General features: G+C 34.9%; 4 protein-coding genes across 6 annotated transcripts; 2 read left to right on the plus strand and 2 right to left on the minus strand.

Moving 5' to 3' along the window:
• Positions 1-1,077: 1,077 nt before the first annotated feature.
• On the minus strand, positions 1,078-4,820 carry LOC107415818 (glyoxylate/succinic semialdehyde reductase 1). Its single transcript, XM_016024221.4, has 8 exons — positions 4,569-4,820; positions 4,057-4,167; positions 3,874-3,975; positions 2,795-2,896; positions 2,495-2,610; positions 1,771-1,849; positions 1,531-1,701; positions 1,078-1,378 (listed from the first exon to the last, which is right to left on the minus strand). Exons 1-8 carry the CDS (start codon positions 4,671-4,673, stop codon positions 1,289-1,291), a joined length of 876 nt encoding a protein of 291 aa, XP_015879707.2. The 5' UTR covers positions 4,674-4,820; the 3' UTR covers positions 1,078-1,288.
• Positions 4,821-4,898: 78 nt separating this feature from the next.
• LOC107415817 (adenine DNA glycosylase) lies at positions 4,899-8,463 on the plus strand. Of its 2 annotated transcripts, XM_060816506.1 has the most exons (8): positions 4,899-5,496; positions 5,652-5,711; positions 6,503-6,622; positions 6,688-6,785; positions 7,119-7,530; positions 7,579-7,660; positions 7,778-7,881; positions 7,948-8,463. In XM_060816506.1, the coding sequence occupies exons 1-8, from the start codon at positions 5,035-5,037 to the stop codon at positions 8,029-8,031; spliced, it is 1,422 nt and encodes a 473-aa protein (XP_060672489.1). In that variant the 5' UTR covers positions 4,899-5,034; the 3' UTR covers positions 8,032-8,463. The 2 variants fall into 2 exon arrangements, with proteins under 2 accessions (XP_060672489.1, XP_015879706.2); XM_016024220.4 differs by having other exon boundaries at positions 7,119-7,660.
• Positions 8,464-10,524: 2,061 nt separating this feature from the next.
• On the plus strand, positions 10,525-12,442 carry LOC107415808 (uncharacterized). Of its 2 annotated transcripts, none has more exons than XM_048472044.2 (5): positions 10,525-10,903; positions 11,470-11,530; positions 11,645-11,856; positions 11,960-12,032; positions 12,138-12,442. In XM_048472044.2, exons 1-5 carry the CDS (start codon positions 10,766-10,768, stop codon positions 12,290-12,292), a joined length of 639 nt encoding a protein of 212 aa, XP_048328001.1. In that variant the 5' UTR covers positions 10,525-10,765; the 3' UTR covers positions 12,293-12,442. The 2 variants fall into 2 exon arrangements, with proteins under 2 accessions (XP_048328001.1, XP_060672519.1); XM_060816536.1 differs by having other exon boundaries at positions 11,470-11,529; positions 11,635-11,856.
• Positions 12,443-12,671: 229 nt separating this feature from the next.
• On the minus strand, positions 12,672-15,913 carry LOC107415807 (G-type lectin S-receptor-like serine/threonine-protein kinase At5g35370). Its single transcript, XM_016024205.4, has one exon. The coding sequence runs from the start codon at positions 15,640-15,642 to the stop codon at positions 13,090-13,092; it is 2,553 nt and encodes an 850-aa protein (XP_015879691.3). The 5' UTR covers positions 15,643-15,913; the 3' UTR covers positions 12,672-13,089.
• Between the last annotated feature and the right edge of the window lie 1,742 nt (positions 15,914-17,655).

A 17,655-nucleotide genomic window follows, 5' to 3' on the forward strand; every position in this document is an offset into this window, starting at 1 on the left:
GACTTTTGCTTTTAAAAGTTTATGCTTTTTTGTTTTTTGGTAAATTTATGCTTCTCTCTTATTTGCTTTCTAGCTCTAATAAGAAATATATTTTCCATTCTACCAAAAAAATAAATAAATATAATCTTCCAATCCAGGAAATTAATATTTCTCCAGAAAAGAAAATTCAATAAATGATACTATTTAGATAAAAAGTGATTGGATTAATGCTTCACTTGTTGTCTCACTTTTTTATATGTTCATCTCATTTATTTTTACAATAATTATATTATTATATTTTTTGTCCGCTGAAATAATTATATTATTATATTGGTTCGTGTCTAAAATTTTAAAAATTAAATTGATGTATAAGATATACTACCGACTCTTTGCGTTTGGTTTTAATAAAGAGTTGCAAATAGTAAAGTGGTATTATTTTTGTGTTCTTGTATATCTATTACATTGTGAAAAAAGTAAGAAAAAATTACACTTTAACATCTCATATATAAATTTTATATGTATATATACAATCCGTTTATGATGTGGATGATCCGGACCACAGTATTGTTGACGGTTTTTCATAATATTTGTGATGATTTTTTAAAAAATCATCGTTAATACTATAAAAAACCATCACTAATACTACGGTCCTCATACGGACCGTCCTCACCATAAAATTTCCGTATATATATATATATATATCTAATAACATTTAAGGCTTCTCTAAACACACTAAAAATAAATTTTTATTATCTTAAAAGCATTTTGATTTTCCCTAAAAAAACCAAATTTTGTTTTACATTTATGAGTCGTTGGCAGCTTTTGAGCGATCAATAAAAACACCCCCAAACAACGCTGAAGAGAAAAATCAAAATACAAAAGCCGACTTTGACCATGTTAGGCAATATTATTGAGCCACAGGGAACTACTCTTTTAATTAATTCCCTTTGTTTAACCCAAAAAACAAAAAAACAAAAAAATAAAAAAAGTGCAGCAGTTTACTTTTCTAATTCAGTCATTCAGCGTTCTTTCCATGTAAATGAATACAACAGACCAATTTTAGCGTACCTCACCACTCGTGATTATTTGAAAACTATGGAAACAAAAAGTTGATAAAGATTTGGCATTTCTCATAGAAATTCTGCTAAAACTTCTAACCATATATTACATTCTACCAGATTGCAACCCCACATCGCACATGTTTTTAAAAGAAAAAGAAAATAGAAACTAAACAAGTTCAGAACATGTATATGTAAATCATAAAGTTATTTTTGCATCAACAGGTTGCCCTTCAAGCTGATTTTGTACATCAATGGGGAGGTTTAGCAGCCTCCAAAGTCTCATGAACAGCTGAAAAGTCAAGGTCTCCAAGCCCCAAGCTTCTGGCTTTCTTGAAAGCCTACAGCAAACAAAATTTATAAAGATGTCAAGCTTTTTTAGACATCACCAAAACATTATTTTTTTTCCCAAGAAAAACCATCATTAGACATTCACAATTTGAGCATTTCAATTAGTTTACTTAGTGAGGAAAAGATTAGAAGAGCATATAACCTCATTAGCTGCGGCTGCCACAGGCATCGATACAGCATTTTCATCCCCAAGGGCAAGAGCCAATCTCATGTCCTTCTGCTGATGTTTCAGAGGAAAAGCTGGAGGGTAGTTTCTCTCTATCATAGCAGGTCCTTTCAACTTAAACATTGGATTAGCAATTGCAGCCAGATCCTGCCATAAGGTAACTTGTCAACAATTAGCTCCATTGTGAAGAAAGTAAGCCTTGTGTTGCCATCTTACCAATACGTCGAGAAGAACTTTAGGTTCCAGCCCACTTCTGTCAGCAAGAATAAGTCCTTCTGATAATGCATTCATCATACTGCAATAGTAGAGAACACCAAAATAAATAACCAAGATTGATATGCGTAGACAAATATATACCATAATCACCAGAATATTCAAAGTAGATTTTCAGTCAGAATGCAATGAAAATTCTTTCACATTGTATTTATCATATCCTAGGAGAAACTTTGTCTAGATTTATTAAGCTTTCAAAAGTTTTGTCACCATGGAGGTGGTTGCTGCAGCACAATAGGCATTCGAAATCACAAATTCACATCTCTCAGCTCATTAAAGAATGAACAAAAAGGGTTCTACTTACAAACCAAGCAAACAGATGAAAACAATAACTTCACAGAGTTTTCTTGACAAATCTTCAAACCACACTGGTACAGACATTTTAAGGTAAACAAAAGCAAGTCTTTCACAGGCTTCCAGATAACAATATGAATGTTCATGGTCATGCAGGATATTTTCAAGTTTATCATGCAGCCAAAAAAAACCATGGTGCTAACTTCACAAAGGGTGATATACTACTTGCAAAAACTGTAGAAGTTTTTTTATCCCACATTTGTGAACATAATGATTCACTAGAAATTAATAATCACTCTATTTCTAGCAAAGAGAAGAATGGAAATTACTCATTTACATGAAGGATTGTTTTTCATTCAAAAACAACCATTACCTGCCCATTATCATGTTGACAACAAGTTTCATTTTTGCCCCGTTTCCAACCTGCCCCAAGTAGAACGACTTCTTTCCAACGACATTAAACACTGGAATCATTTCATTATACAATGCCTACATTTACAAACAAAAAGTTAATGGAGGTCAACAATTAATAGAAGAAAATTTCACTGAGTCGCCTAAAGAGGTGATATGATAATACTAAAAACTGCAGCCTATTCCTTTGTGGAACTAGATGTAAATATTATGTTGTCAGAAAGCAAGAATTACTAATTGTTAGTCTATATGTCATTATTACCTGCACTCCAGCAGCGAGGATTACTAGCTGACCATCTTCTGCAGGCTTTTTGCTACCTGAAACAGGTGCTTCAAGGAAATCACCACCCTTTGCTAAAATTGCCTGTAGGTATTTGGCAAACGTTAGTATTTTTTTTTTTTTTCCAAAGAAAACTCGATATTCTTATTATAATACTACGAAACTATTATATAAAAGATTATATGTATCCTCTTTTACAACTAATAAAAGCTAAACAAAGCAAACCAAGTGACATCCTTGATCCTACCACCCAGAAAAATTAAAGAAACAAAGAAGTTTGTAAATAATAATCCCACAAAATCCACACATCTTTGACCTTGACTTCAAAGAGTCTTCTATTTCTTTCCATCCATATTGTACACATTTCCACGGAACACTCCCTCTTATTTCCTCAAATCCATCATAAGTGATGAACAAGAGAGAGGAAACATCATGAAATCCCCTAAAAGCCTAGTAATATATGTAAAGGTATTTCTTTTATTTATATTCTATCCTAAATTATTATAAGTTAAACCACAATTCACTAACAAAATAGTAGAAACCATAGAAACTGCCATTGAGCATTATAGTACATAGAGTCAACATTCTTCTACAAACTGCCAGGAAAGGCTTATTCCAAAACAGAGACCCAAATAGGAATATTTCTGGTGGCTCAAATCCTTCTTTGGACCTCATAATAAATTTTAGGTTTATGATATCCCTAGTTGAAACTTCATTATAGAACTGAAATAATAGGCCTTTATGATTTTACTGTATCTTATTTTATTGTTTCAGTAGTCAGTTGAGAATATCAGATATATTTTACGAATGTGTGTGAAAAATTTATTTAGACATTAAAATTAACTTAAATAGAAACATCATTCTTCCTGCTTTTTGAACGGTGTGAGCTCCATGCATAAGGAACATTTCAAACAACAACAGTGCATGAACATCAACTAATATATAAGATAGAAAAAGAAATCTGATAGAAAAAGAAATCTGATACGAAAACTTGATTTAAAGAGAAACAGGAAGGAACTTAAAAGGGGTTAGTTGCTAGTAGTAGCATGCAGCTTTCGAACCTCACTAATCTTCGAAGAAGTATCAGCATCAACTGTTGACATGTCAATATAACCTTTTCCACTTGAAATTTGCTCAAGAACGCCATCTTTGTCGAAAACCACCTACATAATTTTGCATTTTCATAAGCAAATGTTTAGCTGAAAACGAAGTGTCAAACTTCAAAGTAGCAATGAGTTACCAACCGAAAGAGCAGCAACAGGATCAGATAACATAGCAATGGTATACTTGCACTTCTTGATTACAGCAGCAGGGGTTTCTTCAACCGAAGCTCCAAGATCCAAAAGCTCACCGCACTGAAATCAGATTCAAGACCATCAACCACACAGTACCAGAGATAGAGTAGTCTCAAATCATAGCAAAGATAACAAAGACTTCCATTGACTTTCTTCTCCTTTTTTTTCTTTTTTTTTTGTTTGTCTTTTCTGGGACTGAAATAAGATATCCATTGAGGGTTGAAATTGAATTTCGATACATGAAATGCATGTGAAAGAAAAGAATAAGATAAAAAGACGGCTTCCACTGAATCTGGTCGCTGAAACTGAATAAATTAGAAAGGAAAACAAATCCAAAAAATCAAAGATTTTGATGATCAATTAATCAAGCAATCAACACTACAGTTGCAAACAACAACATGAAGTGATCAACAAAAACGGTGATGATGATGAAAATGGTTGCAAAAGAATAAAGGAAGGACCTTTGAGAGTGTCCTGTTCCAAACGGTGACCTTGAAGCCACTGCGGAGAAGATTCACAGAGATGGCCTTTCCCATTATCCCCAACCCCAAAAATCCTATCTCCATCTTCTCTATCTCTCTCTCTCTCTCTCTCTCTGTGCAATCAACACCTTCACACACAGAATACCTGCACTTCTTCCTTCAATCTATTATAATAAACCACTAAAATCTATTATTATGTTACTATATATTATTTAGTGGCAGCTTAGCTTAATGGGGAATATAATATAAAATAAAAAGATTTTGGTTTTATTATTATTATTATTATTATTATCTGTTTTGGTCCTTCTGGTTGGCCTGAACTGAACTCAAGCCTGCAGTCCGGTGTTTGGGTTTTGGACGGTGGGATGACTTCCACGTCACACTCTCTGTCTGATCGATTTTGGTTTCCAGCTTTTCCACTGTTCCTGGGAAACTACGCCACTCGATGCTTGCCACGTTGCTGATGGGGACTTTTCATTTTAATCCCACTACTACTCTTTTCCTTTCCCACAACAATTTCAAATTTCCTCCCGTTCCTTTTTCCGGAAAACTCTCCCCGAGTGATCACCGAAGAAGACGAATGAGCCGGCGAAAGGCGGCCGGAGAGCGATCAAGGAAGGTACCGGAACTCCGGAAGCCGCCGGAAACAGTAGCAGAAGACATTGAAGATTTGTTCGGTGATGCCGAAATCAAACGGATAAGAGATTCGCTTCTGGGTTGGTATGCCCTCAACCGCAGGGAGCTTCCATGGAGAGAACCAGAGGAAGACAAAGAGAAGAGAGCGTATAGAGTGTGGGTCTCCGAAGTAATGCTTCAGCAGACCAGAGTTCAGACCGTCGTTCAGTATTTCGACCGTTGGATGAACAAATGGCCCACGATTCGCCACCTTGCCGACGCTTCTCTTGAGGTTCTTCTTCTTCCATAAAGCTCAAATCTTTCCATGAAAGTTGCTTCTTTTACTACATCATTTGCATTTTCTTTAAGCTTTTGGGATTTTTTTTTTTTTAACCCCTGGTTTATTTATTTACTTTTTTTTCCCTTTTTTTTTTTTTTTGGTTGCAGGAGGTGAATGAAATGTGGGCGGGTTTGGGATACTACCGACGAGCACGTTTTCTTTTGGAGGTGATTTACAGTTGTGCGCTTTAAAAATTCCATATTTGCTTTCTTGTTTTGTCTTTCATCCAGAAGCGGAAGCAGCTTAGTTTATGTCATGGATTTTGCATAATTTCACTAGGGTTGCTCTTAAATTATTTCCCTTACTGCTTCAATGAATCTAGGTTCTTATTTAAATTATGAATAAGAGTAATAGATAATATGAAAGAGCAAGAATTCTGTCTTTGCGTTTCTTGTTTTCTCATTGACTTACAAGCAGCTCAGTTTAAAGTCATGGGTTTGCATATTCTTCACTTGGGTTTCTCTTAAATTGTTTGCTTTTCTTTACCGAATGAATCTTATATCGTGTTTCATTGTGTACACTTGTTGTATTTCTAGCAAATTTCATATGAATAAGACATATCTAAGCATGAATGTAGTATCCTTGAAAGAGCAATAAGTTGTATAGAAGGATGAATTGAAACCCATGAAAAAAGAAGTTTGAAGTCTAGGTGGTTTTGGCAAATTTTCACTTGGATTGCTATTGAATTATTTTTTTTTTTTTTTTTTCCTTCAGTACATGAATCCAGAATCGTATTTAATTCTGTACCCTTTTGCAATATTTAGTGAATTTAGTATGGATAAGAGAAATATTTAAACACCTTCTAATATCAATAGAAGACCAAGAAGTTGCTTGGGAGGACGAAAGGAAACTCATGAGAAAGGAACTTTTATCATCTCTAAAGGTCTGTTGTCTCTGCTACTTTCCCTTGAACATCCTTCTGTCCTGATTTCTATATCCTTTTTCTATGTGTTATTAGGGAGCAAAAATGATTGTTGCGGAAGGATGTCCATTTCCTAAAACGGTTTCTTCTCTACAGCAATATCCAGGAATTGGGAAGTACACAGCTGGAGCAGTTGCCTCAATAGCATTTAAAGAGGTGTGTAGTTTGCTGTGATTTTTGTTTAATCAACATGGAACATTGTTCAAGATGAATTATATCAGGTGGTTCCAGTGGTTGATGGAAATGTAGTAAGAGTTATTTCTAGACTAAAGGCTATTTCTGCAAATCCTAAGGACTCGGCTACTGTCAAGAGATTTTGGTGAGCTTTTGTTACTTCTGGAACATCTCCTAGTTATTTATTTATTTTAAGTTTCTTCCAGTTCACATAAATTTTCAAGTTAATCTGATTTAGGAGGAAAGAAAACTTCAAAGAAACAGAGATAGTTATTATTTACTAATTTATCTACGCATGTTCTTGCCAGTCTAAGAAAAATTGTTATGGACTTGGTAATATGTTAGTTCAACTCCTTAAGAGACACACAATGAGTGTAGCTGCTCTTATTGCAATCTGCTTAGTTGAAAAGGATATTTATGCTGCTTTCGTTATGTGTACAAGGATGTTAATTGTTAAATAATCTTTTTTCTTGAATAGGGAACTAGCAACTCAGCTAGTTGACCCTTTAAATCCAGGGGACTTCAACCAGGCTCTCATGGAACTTGGTGCAACTGTATGCACTCCATCAAGTCCAAGTTGTTGTTCATGTCCTGTATCAGATCAATGTAGCGCACTTTCAGTATCTAGACATGACAGTTCAGTTTCCGTCACAGATTATCCTGTTAAGGTGGTAAAGGTCAAACAAAGACATGATTTTTCTGCTGCATGTGTTGTGGAGATATTAGGAGAGAAGGAAATATGCGATGGACACCTAGCAGATAGTAAATTTCTCCTTGTAAAGAGGCCAGATGAAGGTTTGCTTGCTGGTCTCTGGGAGTTCCCATCTGTCTTGTTGAATGGAGAAGCTGACTTGGTCGATAGGAAAGAAGCAATCGATCAATTTTTGAATGAACATTTCGGAATTAACCCCAGTAAGACCTGCAAAATAGTTTTCAGAGAACATGTTGGAGAATTTGTCCATGTTTTCAGTCACATTCGTCTCAAGATATATGTGGAGTTATTGACACTACGGCTCAAAGGTTTGAGCTCTTTCTCTATTTCACTTTCCCGCTTATTGTGTTTGCTCAGTCATATGTTTACATGAAGCAGTATATGCCTACTTTTTTATTTTTTTATTTTTTTTGGTCGACGTGTAGGTGGGATTGACTTGTTTAGAAAGCAAGAGAAAGAATCTCTTCCCTGGAAATGTGTTGACAGTAAGGTCCTTTCAAGCTTGGGCTTGACATCCAGTGTAAAAAAGGTAATAACAGAAATTTTTTAATGTTTTGAAAAGTGAGTTGTCCTTAAGTTGTCATCTTGGTCGCAGGTATACACCATGGTTGAGAAATTTAAGCAGCAAAAACCATCCAATAATTCTGTCCCTGCCAAAAAGAGAAACAGAATAAGTTGAACAAACTGAGCGTGCAAATGCTTTGGTGAGCTCAAAAAAAGAAGCTGCTATTTGACGGTTAAAAGGGAAAATAACTGCAAAATTTTGTTAGGAGTTCCTTTCAAATTTATATTAATTCATTTGTAGCACAAATGAAATGGATAATATATATATATATATTACCATTTGTCATTTGTTGATGCTTATAGAAATTTATTTATAATCTTATATTCATCATCCTTGCAATTTTTGTGCTTGTATTGTGAGGAAGAACATGCCTTAACACATTCTAGCAAGGGGAAAAGGTTGAGGATTGGGTTTGGTTTTATTTTTAATTTTTTGTTTTGTTCGTATTGGGTTTGTCTTTTCTTATGAAAAATTACCCCGGTTAATCTTAAACTATTGTAATATGAATTGATTAAATATTTATGATAGTCCTTCTTTCAGCTGCCACACCATCTATATTTGTTTATAACCAATACGGTGATACATCAGCAAACTTTTTATGTAAGGCTTGGCATTATTATCGGATGCAACAACAAAATTATATCTAACGCTAACAGGTAAAAGTAATTATTCAAGGATTAATTAAAAAAAAAAAAAGAAAAAAGAAAAAGTAAATAAATTAATCAATCCTACAAAAGTAAAATCTAAAGCTAATAAGACTTTTATGATATATTTTGTAAGTAGAATAAATGTAGAATAAAATAGCTGTTCTACAATATTAATTTATATTTGGTACATTTCAAATAAAAAAATAGATTATAAGGAAATAGAAAATCTCTCATGGCTATTTCTTTTTAAAAGTTGAGAATTGTTATTTTTATATCTTTATCTAGATAAGTTTTAAATATCTCTTTACCATATTTATAATATATTTAAATTTAGATAATTAATCACATATAAAAAATGCATGAGTAAAAATAAAAGTAGTTCCTTTTTTTATCGATTTTAATCAAATTTGATATTTTTAAAAGCTAAATTTTGAATATAATTTTTTTTCATTGTTACCAAACATATAAATCAAAATTATTATTTCATTTCAATTTTTTTTTTCATAAATAGTTATTTCCATTATAACAGAAATAATCATTTTGGTAAACCAAATATGTCCTAATTAATTGATTGTTATTCATTTTGACAAAATGGTGGAAAGTTGAAAATTTGGTAGTCACCCCATCTAACAAGATCTCTTAATTACTTCGGGCTTCCCATTTACACCAACTTAATTTGATTTTTTTGCCTCCCCCTAATTCCTAATTTCATGCTAAATCATATTACCACAGGCATGCATAACCAAACTTGCCATAAATACATTACATTTTGTAATTGTTTGTTTCTGGAACAGTATTATTTCTAATGTATATATCCCGAAATTTTGGCATTTTATGATATATCAATTAGAACTAAATTAGTTACTTATTTATCTTAATTCTTAAATATTATTATTGATACCAAACATTTTTCCCAAACAAAGAATATATTGGAATTTGGAACGTAAAATGAATTTTGATAGTCTATCATATTGGAATTTGGAACGTAAAATTAATTTTGGTAGTCTATCTCTATCTCTATCCATCCATTCCAAACTGACTCACAGATGGATATTCCCTCCAAACTCTACTCTATATATAACGCATGTATGTGTTAATTATATCATATATGGACGTAATTGTAACATTAGCTAGCTAGCTGGTTTGTTTGTTTGCTTGTTCATGCCTCCATTATGTGGAAGATCCTTCCCAAATTTTTCTAGAAGTGGAAGATCCTTCCCTTTTCGACATTCATTATATGGAAGACGCTTACTGTTTGAATATCCATCATCATGGTGGAATGATGAACTAATGGCTGTGAGAAGAGAATGTCGGATTAAAAGAGAAATCAGCAGGAGGATGAGGATGAGGAGTTCCGGAGATACTACTACTGATGATGATGAAGATGATGAAATCGAAAAAACCAGCAGGAACAAGTGTGTGTCTGAGTTATCTTTTGATGGGTATTGCTCGAGCCGGGGTTTGAGTTTGAAGAATTTGGAGGAATCTGAAAGACTCGGTTTGGAGATGCTTTGGAATGAAGTCAACGATGCAAGAGCCAAGCTTCAGTGCAAGGAATCTAAATTAGATGCTAAGATAGGCCTCCTGATCGGTGGCACTTGATTTGATTAATTATATATGATGATATGTTAGTTATGACTTCTTCAATAGTTTGGTCCTTAGTATTGCCTTAGCTTATATCTATCTATTTTGAATGTTTCAAGTCCTTTAGAATATGAAATTCTTATTATGAATGAATGGTTATGCTTTATATATTTTTATTTAATTTTCTATCTTGGTTTTTTTGTGTATATGGTAATTTGGCCTTTACTTCCAAAAGCCATGTCTCTGTTTGGATTCATTCAGGAAGAAATAATTAATAAAAAGAATAATAACCCAAAAAATTTTCACAACCACGGGTTTTTCCTGGACGTTATATATATATATATATATATGTTGGACACCTTCTATTTATTTGAGTATAGACAACGAGTGGCATGTATTGGCCGAGTATTCTTTGTGGACGAGAAGCTTGGTTACAACTTGTTGGTCATTTGGCATAGCTTTGCTTTCTGGCCCTTGCTCAGTTCATATTTTTATTTCGTATACGAAGCTTCATCTTTCAAATATATGGTGATTTCTCAGTAAAAGAAACATGACTGATTGATGTGTAAATAAAGAGGAAAAAAAACAGGAAAGCAGCGCTTGTTACATTCTCCGATATGCAAATGGCAATGATGTTAAGATGTGGGCATGGAGGAGGTGGAGTTGGAGTTTCAAGTTTTCCATCATCTTCTTCATCTTCTTCATATTATACTCACAATTCAAAACCCACTTCCTTGTCTTCCTCAATTCATATGGTATCTTATTTGTCTTCTTCATTATGACCACAATTATTATTTTTTATTTACTTTAAGAACGATTAAGTAATTCAGGGTGCTTTCTTAATCAGGGAATGATTTTATACCTTACTCATTTTGTTTGAGATTTTGCTTTCTCTTTGTAAGTAAACAAACTGATAAAAAGTACTTTTACCTTGGGCTTGCTTTCCAGAATAACAGGATAAGATCATATGTGGTCATAAATGAATTAGCCTTATGCCTTAGCTTTACCAAAATACATAGTAATGGACATGACATACCAACATGCTACTGTTTTTGGTTTCTTCTTTTACCACTACCAACTCAATAAGAAGAAATTGATGTGAGATAGGGGGTAGACCAAATTTAGAATCATGCATATTGGATAGGCATGCAACTACTTGGATTACCCATATAACAATTAAAATCAACATTTGTGGGATCTGTATTATTTTTCTTTCTTTCTTATGAATTACGTCCTTAACTTTGTTTTCTTGGCAACCAAACATAATGAATTATTGGATAACTAAAAGTTGATCAATCAAAATTATGTTTGACATGTTCAGCTAGTAACACGACGCAGAAACATTGCCTGCTTTGCTGTGCAAGAATCATCTATTAAAACAGGTATGTTGCATTGCAGCTGCACTCGGCTTACTAGTTTATCTTACAATCTTCTGTTAGGATTAGTACCAAAAAGAATGGGCTTTTATTTCCAATACTATTTACTGGTGGCTGCAGATACAAAGGAGGCAGAGGCAAAGGCAAAGGAGGCAGAGGCAAAGGCAAAGACTGCTCCAAAAGCAGCTCCTGCAAAACCCAAAGCTCCAGCAAAAGCTCCAGCCAAGCCGTTGCCTCAGATGATGGAAGAAGATGTAATCCCGTCACTTCGATCCATACTTGAAGCTCAACAAGACATCTCGGAGCTTGAACTCTCTTTCCAAGACAACAGGGTCAGTTCGGTTCTCCATTCTTTCAACCTGTCTGTGGAAGATAGCTATAGCTGTTTTGTAACTCATTTTTTGATGCTTTACTGGTTTTGATTTTGATTTGAAGTTGGAAGGTTCATTTTTGAAGAAGGGCAATCCATATTCATTCTGGGCATTCTTTCCCAATGGAGTCCTTACCGGTATTCTTGCTAGTGAAATGTCTATTTATGTTCAGTGCAAATTTTATGATAAGACAAAATTAATCAAACCCTAACAATGGCTACTCTGCTCGGCCAAATGGGCAGGTCCAAAAGGCTTTTCTCTATCCTCCTATGGCTCAGGAGCAAGCACTGTCGAGCCCTTTCTCATCGACGAGAAGAAAATTACAGCAAAACATGTTGTATTTTGGGTGGAAAAGCGTTTGGCAGCTCAAGGAATCATCCCTGTGTGGAAAGATTAAACTCCTGCAGCAAGTTTTATAGATTCATTCCAACCTATGCATAATGGTCAATCGGTGTCATGCAATTTTTTTGCTTAATGACTGTATAATATAGCATATTGTTAATCAAAGGAGATCACATTGTTTATATCTAATTGCACCTTTCAAATAGGTTACTTGCTCCTCCTAAATCGCTTTGACTTTTTGATTTTCTTTGGACATCTCTTTCAGATATAAGAAGGGACGACAACAATAATAAGGAAAAAAAAAATTCAAAAATTAAATTGTGCTTGTAAATTCTAATATACATTATTATGAAGAACTCTTTCCTTTCTTTTTCCTCCCAAATGTTGTTCGCAAAGCAGTTACTTGTCTATTCTCTGAATCCAAATGAACATGATAAACAAAAAAAACAGGAGTTTTTATTAAGTAGGATGAAATTTTCCATCTAAATCTATGATCACCTTCTTCAACTGAAGTTCATGGAACTCACGGACAGTGCAGCAAATAAGGTTTTGAGCAAATATCTGGTATACAAATCTTGGACTGCTGAAATCAATCTCATATTTTTATCATATGCTTATAGTTTGTGATCTCATATCTTGCAAGAACAGCTGAAAGTTCTACATATTATTACGTATGGTAGTCTAGCGAAAACTACAGCAAGCCACTAATTAAATCCCTAAAATGATCCTTCAGTATTTACATTTGAAACTTGCAAAAGAAGAAAGAAATCTAGGAAATAGGAAGTTGCAAGCTCCATTTGTCAACAAAACCTGAGCAAAGAAAGCACAAAAGGACATGCCAAGCATAGAGAGCTACCTTGGACCAGAGACATCTTGTGAAGAGATGTAAGACAGAGAGTTGTACGAACCACTGGTTCCACTGTTGAACATAGTATCGAATTTTGTAAACATTTCAAACTCATTCTGCTTGCTGAAGGCTTCCATTTTCGATGCCTCAGTAAATAACCGGCCATAAGACCGCAGAAAATTCAGTTTCTGAATCCTTGGCTCATCCAAAGGCACTCTTCCTTCCAACATGCCAACCACATTAACCATGCTTGGCCTCAGCGCTGGCTCTTCATTCACACAACACAAGGCAATCCTCACCAGCATCTCAACCTGCTCAGCTGACACCCTCCCCTCCACCCTTGGATCTGCAAGCTCTAAATACCTTCTCTGCTCATGCATTTCCAATGCAAGTAAGGGGAAGTACACAATACCCGAAGATGGTGATGCACCATGTCCTCCACTGCTATGATCATTTTCTGCGCTTTGGCTCCACGTTTGCAAGGAGCAATTCTTCCTTCCACTAACAATTTCTAGTAACACCATTCCATAACTATACACATCAGCCTTGTCTGAAATTGGAGAGCTAGTTAGCCATTCGGGTGCTAGATAACCTCTTGTCCCTCTCATAGTAGTAAACAGAGCAGATTGTTCAGGGCTTAGCAGCTTTGAGAGCCCAAAATCTGTGATTTTCACTTGTGAATTGCCGTGCAAGAGAATGTTTTCTGGCTTGACATCACAATGTATGATCTTGGGTTCACACCCACTGTGCAAGTAAGCAAGCCCCCTCGCTGTTCCAAGGGCTATCTCAAATCTCTCTTGCCATTCCAAAACAGAACCATTACCGAAAAGGCTTCGATCCAATGAGCCCTTGTTCATATACTCATATACCAGAAACCTCTGTCTTCCTTGTGCACAGAAACCTTTCAACCTAACCAGATTGACGTGGTGGAGTTTCCCAATTATGGCAATCTCAGTGCAAAATTCTCTCTTTCCTTGAACTCCCAAGTTTGTGATCTTCTTCACCGCCACTACAGTTTCATCAGGCAGAGTACCTTTATACACTATACCAAATCCACCTCTTCCAATCTGAGTCTTGAAATTATCAGTTGCAGCTTCAAGTTCATCATAATTAAACCTCGCTGGTAAACCAGCAATGGAGATGGCCTCAAGCTCTCCTGATGAAGCTGACTTGGAACGGTTTAGTTTTGGATTTGCGCCCTTAGAAACTCTGTTTCTTCTCAACCAGAGAATTCCAACAACAATGACAATGAGTAAAAACCCAAACGAAGATATGAGTACAGATCCATATACTGGGAATTTGGAACCTTTCCTATCTGGGTTTTCCGGGGAATGTACCGCTAGGGTCTTTATATACCCCAAACGATCCTTCTTACCAAATCTAGACATTATGGAACCCAATGGGTTCTGAAGAAAACAACAAGAACCAGAAGAACTTCCATGGAAAATGCCCATGCAAGAACAATTCTTTGAGCATAAATCCTTACAAACAGATACGCTGACATCACGCTTTACAGGCTGTACAAAATCATTAGCGAAATAATCTATTTCATCATCAAGTTTCAAGTAAGAAATACTGCCATTATTGGTAATGGAATCACAACCAGAAGGCAAAGAAACTGATGTTTCAATTGGCTTGCATTCACCGTTATCCGAGTAACCTCCATTGCTGCTGCGGAAACCTCGCAGACACGAACAAGTCACCGACGTGGGCGGCCTGGGCTTGCACAAACCGAGTCTTCCACAGATTAAAGGAATTTGACATTGATCAAATGGGCGTAAAAATTCCACCACCCATTTACTTGCTATGAAGTTGCTGATAGTGAATTTCCCATCCAAACCCATCCTGGCAATCCTGAACCCCGCCGGACCATCCAACTTTACTTGAAACACAACTGTCGATCCGTCGCTGGCGAAGAGATAGAAACCGGAATTATTCAACGCCATGGAAGCCACTCCTGCATTCGAGTCCCTGTACGCTTTTATATCCATGGACAGTTTCCAGTACGTCAACCCGTTCCACTGCAGCAACGCATCACTTCCGGTGAGCGTAAGCCGGTACCGGCCTGCCGACAACGCTTTTCCGATGGCCAATCGCTGTCCGGGGACGACAGTGTCGGTGGGGTTATCGAAACTCTGCCAGAGAGAGCCGTTTTTGTCATCGAGCAAGACAAGGTTTCCATCATCGAAAAGCCGAAGAGCAAAAACCGAAGACTCCAATTTGGGGGTAGACCAGAAAACATAATCAGAGTCGTTGGAGATGGAAAGGCCATTGTGGGTGAGAGAAAGCTTTGCAGGGGTAGAGAGGGGTGGGTTGTCGGTGGACCAGACGGTGGAACTGGAGGAGACATGGAAAACAGAGAGCTGGGAACGGTTGGTGAAGAAGGCTTTGAAGGTAGAGTTGAGGGAGTGCAAGAAAGCCCCAGCGTTGTTGTCGTTGAAATGGAATGAGGAAAGGGTGAAGTTTGGTTTGATGTAGTCGGAGAAGAGAGCCCGTGAGGGGGTGAGAGTAGGAAGAAGAAACAAGATGAATATGAAGATGAAGATGGAGGAAGCCATGCAGAAGAAGAAGAGGAAAGCGTGAGTTTGGGTTTGGAATTGGAAATTGGGTTATGGTTGTTGTTGTTGTTGTTGATGTCCGTTTCCTCCATTATTGCTAGTGTGATTTTGTGAGTTACAGGAGGGCCACAGCGGACGAGGCAGACGACCAACGAATGACTGAATTTCTTTTCACACGGCCTTTTTTGCATTGGCACCATTCATCATATGCCATGTGGAAATTTGTGAGACCAGTAACCCCCCAACTTTGCTATGCTGTCGTCCCCACCCTTTGCCTTCTTGTTTTCTGGTACCACTCTACGACTAGCCGCCTGGTTGATTTTCCTAAAGTCAACATTACCATGAAATTATAATTATAATTAAAATAATACATTGTCAAAATTTTTATGACATACCCGGTGGGTGCATTGCTGTCGTTCTTTTTTTTTTTTTTTTTAAGTCGTGTTTTGTGGACGTTGACTATTTGTATTGCTTCTTTTTACATTTTAAATTATATGTTTTTTCCATCACCCTTTGGTTCCACCTAGCACTAACATACCAAGTAGCTTTAAGCACCCCCCCTCCCACCCACAAAAATAAAAAAAAGGTTTGACTTTCGCTTGTGAAAAATCATTTTTAAAATAAATACATTTTTCCTTAAGAATTAGCATATAATCAATACTACAAAAATATCGTAGCATCCAAAATAAATATAATTAACTCTAGTGAAATAGAATAAACTACTTTGAAATACCTCTGTTTATTGTTTGTTATTTATTATTAACAAAAAAAACAAAAATGTATGGAACAGTTAAAGTTTCAAATGAATAATAAATGAGTTGAACTTACTAAATTTGTTTTCAAAGTTGATTACTTATTTTTTAAGTTGAATGACTTTTTTTTTTTTAAAATAATTGTTCCATACAAGAGTACGAGATGAAGCAATTAAAATATATTAAACTTTAGTTTGAGATTGCTATAAATTGAGAAAAAAGCAGCAAAAGCTTTCTATACTGAAGCAACAATTAATTTTTTTAACAATTTGATTTGTTTGGGCCATATTATTAATTTTCCAAATCAATATTTTAATATATTGAAATATTATTATTGGGAAATTAATTAAGAAGCTTTAATTCCTCATTGATTGGAGGCAACAAAGACATCGAATTTGCACATGTATAAATTAAGATTTTGAAGTTGGTTTTTTGAAAAATTCCACATTGTAAGCGTGTAAAGCAATTTAAAATTCTCTACATACATAAATAGGAGCTTCATTGACTTGTAGAAAATCTCTACACACCTCCACAAATGACTATAATAATATTAATTAATTAGTTTATTTTTTTTAGATTTTATTTTCTTTATTTTCTTGTTCTTAATTATTTTTAATTGAAATTTTATTTTAAAAGTCATTTATTCATTAAGGAAATCTGACCTTGTAAAATTATTTTTGTTCTCTAATAATCAATATAATCGTCTAAAGAGTTTGATTCAATTGGCGCTTTTTTTACTTCTTTGAACTGTTACAGGTCTAAGGAGTTTGATTCAATTGACACTTCTTTTACTTTTTTGAACTGTTACAAGTTTTAAGAAGAGTTTGATTCAATTGGCGCTTTTTTTACTTCTTTGAACTGTTACAGGTCTAAGAAGTTTGATTCAATTGACACTTCTTTTACTTTTTTGAACTGTTACAAGTTTTAAATGGTACGCTCCGTAAATTTAGAAGAGATAATAGATTGTTGGAAATTTTCTGACATTATTCAAACATGATTAATGTTAAGTAAAATACTATTTCAAAATTGCTAAAAGTTGTAAAATTTAAATTTAAACATTAAGTTAAAAATTAACTTAACTGTTTTAATTGTATATGGTGACTAAAATATATATGAATGATTGTTTTGTTATGTGTATATATTTTAGTACTATATAATATATATAAATGGTTAAAAAAATATTTTACCTAAAAAAAAAATGGTTAAAAAGGAATTTTACTATTAATTGAAAGATATAATAGTAATTTTAATTTTTAACATT

This window comes from Ziziphus jujuba, chromosome 4, assembly GCF_031755915.1.
Source record: "Ziziphus jujuba cultivar Dongzao chromosome 4, ASM3175591v1".
NCBI lineage: Eukaryota > Viridiplantae > Streptophyta > Magnoliopsida > Rosales > Rhamnaceae > Ziziphus > Ziziphus jujuba.